Source organism: Etheostoma spectabile, chromosome 8, assembly GCF_008692095.1.
Source record: "Etheostoma spectabile isolate EspeVRDwgs_2016 chromosome 8, UIUC_Espe_1.0, whole genome shotgun sequence".
Taxonomy (NCBI): domain Eukaryota; kingdom Metazoa; phylum Chordata; class Actinopteri; order Perciformes; family Percidae; genus Etheostoma; species Etheostoma spectabile.
Window position 1 is genome coordinate 6,474,691 of NC_045740.1, and position 8,879 is coordinate 6,483,569.

An 8,879-nucleotide genomic window follows, 5' to 3' on the forward strand; every position below is an offset into this window, starting at 1 on the left:
TATTGGCTTGAAATTTTACATTTCCATTTGCATGAACTGTGGTAGACGCTCCATATTCATGCAGCATCTTGAAATAAGTTAGCCGGTAAGGGGCGTACAGGACATACTGCTCCGCCGTTTGCATTTTCGCTGTCACAAGATAAACTCACAGGTGCTGCTAGTGCTTCTATTGGGTATCACCGCTTCCCGGCCCCAGCACATTCAAAGATGGAAACATGGAGCACCACACGTAAAATCAAAATTTCAGGAACAAGAGTCTTCTTCTTCGCCCACAAAAAGAAAAAGCATATTGAAAAGAGAGAGTTGCTTGTGATATATGATCTCAATGCTAGATGGGAGAAAATCCTACACATTGGACCTTTAGGTTGATGAACTGCAGTACAGAAAAATCACCCACCTTTCCCTGAGCCTCCTTCAGTTGTTTCTCCGCAGCTGCTTGTTTGACGTTAGCTTCATGCACCATCTTGTGAGCTTCCTGTTGTGATGAAGATTGAAACATTAACACAAGGTCTGTTGTCGATCTATACCAGGGGTTCTCAAAGTTTTGATGATTAAGTGCTAATTTAGGGATCCTGCATATGATAGTGGGTCGCACAAGAAAAGTGCACACATAAATAACAAAACGTCTTTTCCATTTCAGTTCCACATCAAACTGCCAAGTTGTCCACCGAAATCGCTAACATTAGCATTAATAACAGAACTACTGCGATACCCACGAGATGCCACTAGTTGCCATGCAACCAGTAGCTTTCTACAAGTTGTCATTCCAAACCTGACAGACGCTTGTACTATACTATAACTTTTTCATCACATTTTTATGGCATTTTTTACAACATACTATATTGTGACTTTTTTTATGACGTTTGAAATCTCAGATCAGAAGATAAAAGATATTTATATAGAAAACAACTATGATGCCTAATGGTGAATGATTATCTGTTTAAAAGACTATCTGTTAGAACGTTAAAGCAGTATGAAGTGTTTTTTGGACACTTGGGGCACAAAAACAAGCTGAAAACACAACATCAACAATATCACAACAAGCTTGTGTTTACTTTAAATTCATGTACATCTGAGTACATGTAGGTAAAAGTGTGTTTGTACAGTGGGGCTCGAATGTTTGGGCACCCCAGGTAAAAAAAATTGTATTACTGTGCATAAAGAAGCCAAGAAAAGATGGAAAAATTTCCAAAAAAGGCATCAAATGACAGATTAGACATTTGTATAATATGTCACAAAAGGTTAGATTTTATTTTCATCATTTACACTTTTAAAATAACAGAAAACAAAAAAATGGCATCTGCAAAAGTTTGGGCACCCTGCAGAGTTTATAGCATGCACCGCCCCCCTTTGGAAAGCTGAGACCTGACAGTGTCATGGATTGTTCTCAATCATCGTCAAAAGTGCAAATATTAGTGTTAAACTTGCAGTAAAGGTTTTCACTGCATTGCAAATTGTGAATATGAAGACTCATGATGTCCCTTCCCTCATTATCAGGGTCTAAGTGTCAAATTCCCCGTGCAGTCAGCAGAGAGCAATGATTAGTGCTTACCTCAAACAGACTGGCAGTCAGCTCCTCCAGCTCCTGCTCCAGCTGATTCCTGACTTGCGACAGACGCTCACACTCCTTGTCCTTTAGTTTCAGTTCCTGAGATGTATAGGAGAAAAAGTCACAACCAAATTTAATGAGGAAGGACATTTGCATTGTCATCTTTTTTTCAGGTCACACATTACTTTGTGTCTGTATGCGTTAGCAAAAAGTAGATTACAACACCCTCTTTGCAGTGTCCAGCTGTTCCCTGAGGATCTCCGAACCCTTTTCTCTGATTTCTTTTTCTTTGATCTCCAGCGAGGAGCTACGATGCCGAGAGAGGTTGCCATGGTCCCTGCCTGAGGTGGGCCCAGCCTGGCCTCCTCCCTCCACTCTGGACATTGGCTCTGGATCCAGATCTACTAACCTTCACACAAGCAGAAATACAATCAATTTTGTGTTATACTTTCTTTTTTTTTTTTTTACTAATTTCTTTCTGATGTTTTCTCAACTCCATTTATAGCCAATGTTTCAACAAAGAACTGATATCTGCAATTAGACAATATTGGCCAATTCATTAATATATTGGTCATAAAAGAAGTTTATTGCAGGGATGTTAAGACTGCATCAGTTTTAGTTATCCCTACCTACTAAACAATTGCAACAGTGTCTCATTTACTATTATATCAAGGATTAGGGTGTCAAATTTGTTAAATACCCACTTTAAAATGTTAAAACATTAGGCTATACCGAACAACACTTTATATTCCAATGTAAAGTTCATTAAGATGTTCAGTTTTATATTTGACAGCAGAATTGTCTCTGACAACATCAAAATATCTTCTCTCTTTACCCCAGACCACAGCTTTAGACCCTCTGCTGCTGTATTAGCAATCCCAACATTTAAAATTAACAATAACTGCTGTGTCGTTTACCCACAATGTTCACGCTCAAAGCTGCACTTGATACCCATAAACAAGGCTTTTAGCTAGCTAGTTGTTAGCTAACAGTTATAACTTTTAGTCAGGAGAGGTTTCCCATCAGTATTCGCCAGCTTACCCTGTCACTGTCAGATATAAAACTCCTGTCCTGTCTGTGTATCACTGCCAGGTGTCAACTTCTCCCCTCCAGTGTCCTTCAGTTGTCCATCATTGTTGTTGTTGTTGTTAAATTAACAAATAGCCACTTTACTGACAGAGCTAACGTTAGCTGGTTTCAGTTTAACTAACCTCAGCCGTTTTAAATCAGCGGAGGAATGCGGACACTGACGTAGACAACCGAGAACCGCAGCGGTCTGATATAACGCTAAACAACAAAAACGATTTAAAAGTGTAACGTCGACTTTAATAACACTAACACTTTACAACCATGTCCTTTGCTGTTTCTTTTCTTAACCCCGTGTCCTTACTTCCAGGCAAGTAAAACGAGTGTCCCAAGTCTGAGCTACGTTTGTGACTGTTTTTCACCGGTCACATGACAGCGCCTCGCCCTGACCGCCGACAACAATCAAAACACCGGCCCGGAGGCTGGAGCAGCAGAGAGCACCGCGCGCACCGCCACACACGGCGAGGCCCACATTCAATATAACATCCAGCATTTGTACAGTACGCATCATATGGTTAGTTGTTTGTCTATATGTTTATCATGTTTGTTAAGCTCTTACAGTTACAAGAAAACCTTTTCAGTAAACTTAAATTGATTTCCAAGTATAATGGCCTGATTATCCTGCTGGGAGACTCCAGGGCAATAACTCGGTGCTGGACCCCAATAAAGTTATTTAACATAACATTTTGCATTAAAATGTCTAAAAACGACTAGACTCATGTTATATATTTTGTAGAGGGGCAGCGGCTGGCGCCCGTGTGGCGACTACCAACGGCTTATTGAGGCTATAACATCTGACCGCTACCCAGTCCCAAACATACAGGAGGGTTATATCATCAGGTGTAATACACCCACTGGACATTCACAAAACGGCAGTGATCATGCCGTTTGGTCTGTTTGAGTTCCTGTGCATGCCATTTGGACTTAAAAACACAGTTAAATCTTTTCAACGCCTCATGGACTCTGTTTTGCGGGACCTGCTTTTTTTTGTGTATTTGGATGACATCCTGGTGGCGAGCACATCCAAATCTCAGCACCAGGCACACGTCCGTACCCTGTTTGAGCGGCTTAGCCAACATGGACTAACTATCAACCCCGCCAAGTGCCAGTTTGGTCTCTCCACTATTGACTTCCTGGGACACAGAGTCACTAAGAACGGGGCAGTCCCCCTCCCTTCAAAAGTGGAGGCGGTCGCACAGTTTCCACGCTCACTCACTGTCAAATCCCTGCAGGAGGTCCTCGGCATGGGGAATTTTTACCATCACTTCATCCCTTGAGCCGCTCAGCTCATGCAGCCCTTGCATGAGGCCTTGAAAGCATTTGCTGTCACTAAGGAAGCCCTAGCGAACGCCACCATGCTGGCTCACCCTTCTCCTACAGCCCCCATCGCCACGGCAGCCTGGCAGCTGCTGGCTTTCTTTAGCCGTCAGTTGCACCCCAGTGAGCGGAAGTACAGCACTTTTGACCGGGAGCTGCTGGGTCTCTACCTCACCGTCAGACACTTTTGTTCGCTGCTGAAAGGTTGACACTTCCCTGCCATGGCCAAGGTGGCTGAGCCGTGGTCCGCCCGCCAGCGACGTCATTTCACGTCACGCCTACATTTTGGATTTTGGAGTTCACTACAGACTTGCAGCATGTTGCCAATAAGAGCAACCACGTGGCGGACTGCCTTTCACGGGCCGTAGCAGGGGCAGTCCATCTTAGTTTGGATTACAATCGCATGACAATGGATCAGACCACAGACCCGGATGTGCAACTCCTGAGGATCTTTACTACAGGGTTGCAAGTTGAGGAAGTGTTTTTTGGCACCACACTCCTGTGTGACGTAAAGTTTTTGATGCCATCCATAGTCTCTCCCATGCAGGTTCGAAAGCGTCACAAAAACTGGTTGCAGCAAAGTTTGTTTGGCATGGCCTCAAGAAGGACGTTAGGGACTGGGCCCACACCTGTGTTGAGTGCCAACAGGCCAAAGTAAACCGCCACACTAAAGAGTTGTTTCCCATTCCAGAGAGACATTTTGACCATGTGTACGTAGATCTGGTCGGTCCCCTGCCCTACTCGGTTTCACATACTGTACCCGTTAACCATGGTTAACAGGACCACCCGCTGGCCAGGCTGTGTCACTGACATCAGTGACGGCTGTCAAGATGACACAGGGATTTATTGGCACCTGGGTTGCCCGTTTTGGCACTCCTTTGTCCATCTCCTTTGACCGGGGCGCGCAATTCACGTCTGAGCTGTGGAATGCTGTCGTACAGAGCCTTTGAGTGAAGCTCCACCGCACAACCGCATATCACCCACAGGCTAATGGACTCTGTGAATGTTTTCATAGGTCAATGAAGGCTGCCCTGCGTGCCAGCCTTAAAGACAGCAACTGGGTCGACAAGCTTCCATTGGTGATGCTGCGCCAAAGGACGACCTTTGGTCTTCTTCCACGGTTCCTTGGCCTGCAACTCTCCAGCGGTCTACTCTGCTGGACAATGCCAGGCTTTTTGCGCCTGTCCCCACTTCCTGTCACAGACTTCCTCAGTCGCACATCCCCGCTGGGCTTCAGACGGCTGACTATGTCTTCCTTTGCCAGGATGCCCACAAGGGACTGCTATGCCCGCCCTACGAGGGCCCATTCCGTGTTTTGGAGTCGGGGGACAAATATTTTGTAGTGGACAGGGGCGGTAGACCAGAGCGACTTTCCATTGACCGCCTCAAACTGGCTCACTTGGACATGGCTGGGCCTGTTGACCTGGCCAAACCCCCTTGACACGGTCGCCCAAAGCCATTTTAAACAACTGATGTTCATCCATAGCCATTTTGCAATGTTTATTAATGACTTTGACGTTGCAGAGTCTGTTGTCACCCGTTTAGCGCACCTCTGGCCCACCTATATCAGATACACTGATGTGATTGGTGCAGCCCAGATAAATGTGCATAGTTAATGTGCAGCATTACTCAATGCCAGAGTAACTCGCTGAGAAAATTCCAATTGTGGTCTCGCAAGAACTCTGGATTTCCACGGAAGTTGTCTGCCAGAAACTGTCATAAATTGATTTTTATCCAGTTTTAAGCCACATTTTTAATTACCAAATTTGACTAAACGCAGTGTGCAAAATACAGTCGAAGGCACAATGCTAAAACATTAAAGGCCTTTAAACAGCATTTTACAGAAGGTTTCCCTTTGAGACAGAGGGCGAGATTGAGTAATAAAGCAGGACCAACCTTCAGGCCCTTATCATTTCAGTTGATAAAAGTTTCAATTGAAGCACAAGCCAAACAACGTAGCTTAAAACCTAAGCTTAGTTTCCAATTCAACCATCGAGTATTAACCATCAAATAAATATGTAGTTTGCATTTGTTTTACCCAACTAATTCCATTATAATACATATCAAAGTTAAAAATTGTAGTGCAATCATGCCAAATCATCCAAACTAAATAAAGCCCTTTGGTTGTAGTTAAGTGAATTAAAAAAAGAATAATAATTTATCAATTTCCCATAAAATAAAATAACTGATAAATCAGTCTATATCATATGTACAGTATCAGTCTCTATGTTTACCAATAAGTAAAAGGTTTCTTTGAGTCCGGTCAGGGACTTTTCTTGCATTTCATCGTTAATCTCTTTCTCTTCCCTCATTTCCTGTCAGCTTCCCACTCTACCCCATAATAAAGGCAAGAAATATCATCAAAACATGTCCTGATCTGACCCGCCAGTAGGCCCACAGACCAAAAACATGTCTCTGGGTCAATGCTGCATGGATGCTCTTAACCACATTTGTCTGATGGCTGTAATGCAGAAAACGACTTGACATACAAAACAAGCCTTAGATAACATAATCTATTGTTGGAGTTAAACTAGTGACTCAAAATAGACTTGTTAGTTGCTAGTTTACAAATGTAGTCAATTGCCTTGACCACCTTAATGGGATGGTCACACGCATAAAGAAGCCTATAAGGATGAATGTGTGTGGTGAGTACAAGTTTGGCTTTATATCATAACTACTCAAACCACATGAGAAGATTTTTGTTGTTAGATAATTGTGCAAAATTAGATGTTAACTGTCTCTTCGGTGACTGTGGTACCAATATGGTAGAGAGTGATGCATTTGAATCCTTTATACACAGCCATTGTGGTAACATTTAGGAATATGGTCAGGCTACACTTTGGGAAACACCTTCAAAACGATCATTTAAATCAATCATTTTTAGCCAATGCAGATCAAACTCATCTCGTTTTGACACTCACCGTCCAACAGCACAGCCCTCCTCCTCCTCAGTTTCCCTGCTGCACTTGTGCACGTGTCTGGCGGCTGGCAGTCCCAGGACATCAGGTGTGCCGAAAAACACAGAGGAGGAGTATACTGCTATTCCAGATCTCCCTGCTTTGAGGATTTCATATCCTGGGCTGGCTGTTGTTGAAGATGGTGGAGAAGAGGAAATCTGGACGCTGTGAATTCCCTCAAAAGCATCCATGTCTCTCTTTCAGGAAGTGCAGAGACTTATCAGAAACTACTCGATGTCTCCAGTGAAGTTGCATTCAGTTTGTTAAATGCTTTAGTACCATTTTAATTTAATGATCCTGATGCCTGTGTGTGTCAAGCTCCTACAATGCAGAACACAAAGGTACATACAGCAACTTAAAATCACATGAAAATTAGAGAAATTGCACCAAACAAACCTCACAGTCAAAGTCTTTCCGTAACAAGTTGACAAGCCTTGACCTCTACAGTGTTCGAACAACTGACACACTTCTTTCCTCTGTGAATACTGCAGAGCTAATGGAGCTCAGACTCTTTTTATTTGCAGGTTGTCATGCTAAAGGAATTTGTTTCATTTGTTTTCATTGTGTGATACCCAGTGTAAACACAACTTACATAATAATAATAATAATAATAATAATAATGTATACTTTATTAATCCCACAAGAGAAAATTACAATCTTTTCACTCTTTTGTTATTACACACAGGCCTGAATTACACACACATGCTCAGTACCTATACATGCACTAAATGGAAAGATGTCAGAGTCAGGAGGCTGCCAATGGAAAGGCGCCCCGAGCAGTTGGGGGTCTGGTGCCTTGTTCAAGAGCACCTTGGCAGTGCCCAGGAGGTGAACTGGTATGGGGCGAACACTCTTACTGGGTGAGCTAGAGGCCACCCCTAAGAAACAGTATCATGCGAGTATCACACACAGGATGATTTAAGGAAAAAAAGAATACACAGAATACACTTACCAAAGTGCTCAAAGCTGACCCCCAGTTGTTGCAAGAGCATCCACAATCTGTCAAAACTGCTAAAATGGTGCCTTGATAATCTCAAGACTGAACTCTGTCCGCACTTCGCCTTGCTGTTGGTCTCCTGGTTACACAGGAAGGGTTAATCACTAACACTTTCTGGCCAGTTAGAGCACAGATATACACATTTCTTCCAGCAGAGGGGGGAGAACACACAGTCTCACCTGATCAAGAGTTTTCCATGAGTAAACACTGAATGAGGCTTCAAACAGAAAACAATTAATGTTCCCTCTAGGTATGTAATGAAATCATGAAATGAAAATAACGTGTTTGCAATTAAGCAAAAGGCAGAAAGAAATAAACTGTGAAACTTTGAAGATGGTTTCTCAGAGTCATATTTCCAAAATCTGAACACAGCTACACAGCACTCATGCCTTTATCCAACCTATTTGTGGCAGTGTGGGTGCTCTGCTGTCCTCAGATTTGTTCAGATTAACAGGACCCAGCCTCACAATGCAGCTTTGTTGCTGAAAGAGATTAAAACATCAAGTGACCGGAGGTGTAGACGTCCCTTGCTCTCTTTTTCTTTCCTGCTTCCCTTTCTCCAACATCATTCCAACAGACGCTGCCGCCACACATCTCGAGCCACAGTGAGTACGATGGCCAGACCTTTTCATTTGTGTGGTAAGTGTCCACAACTTCACAGCCTCGTCTTTGAGACCAGCACATATTGTATTTGCCTGTTGTACCCTGTGAACATCTCTTCAGATGTAGTAGTGTTTTTAAGATCTATGAAATGAGGGAAATATTATTTTGAATGATTTACATAATGAAAATAAAAGTTTGTTGCTTTTTTAAATCCAAACTTATGCAAGTAGAGAACATATATGAAATAACTGCTAATATACTGCTGTTTTATTTAATCATTTTAGATCTGTGATCTAATTGGCCTTATGAGATCGATCGCTGACGTTGAGCTCAGACGAAACACCACAGTGGTTTCCTTCATGTCACACCA

The 8,879-nt window shown here is 42.9% G+C and overlaps 1 protein-coding gene across 8 annotated transcripts in view; it reads right to left on the reverse strand.

Annotated features, from left to right (window-relative positions):
- The window catches only part of rab3il1 (RAB3A interacting protein (rabin3)-like 1), a 12,311-nt gene extending 4,296 nt beyond the window's left edge, over window positions 1-8,015 (reverse strand). For 2 of the 8 annotated variants that reach the window (XM_032524057.1, XM_032524056.1), the window contains exons 1-5: window positions 7,862-8,013; window positions 6,874-7,230; window positions 1,775-1,958; window positions 1,553-1,648; window positions 398-475 (exon numbers count right to left, since the gene is read on the reverse strand). In XM_032524057.1, the coding sequence (XP_032379948.1) occupies window positions 398-475; window positions 1,553-1,648; window positions 1,775-1,958; window positions 6,874-7,100 (585 nt within the window). In that variant the 5' untranslated portion in view covers window positions 7,101-7,230; window positions 7,862-8,013. Of the gene's footprint in view, window positions 1-397; window positions 476-1,552; window positions 1,649-1,774; window positions 1,960-2,590; window positions 2,992-6,873; window positions 7,231-7,861 lie in introns of those variants that run through there. The other 6 variants (XM_032524055.1, XM_032524054.1, XM_032524058.1 and 3 more) reach the window with 6 other exon arrangements.
- Between the last annotated feature and the right edge of the window lie 864 nt (window positions 8,016-8,879).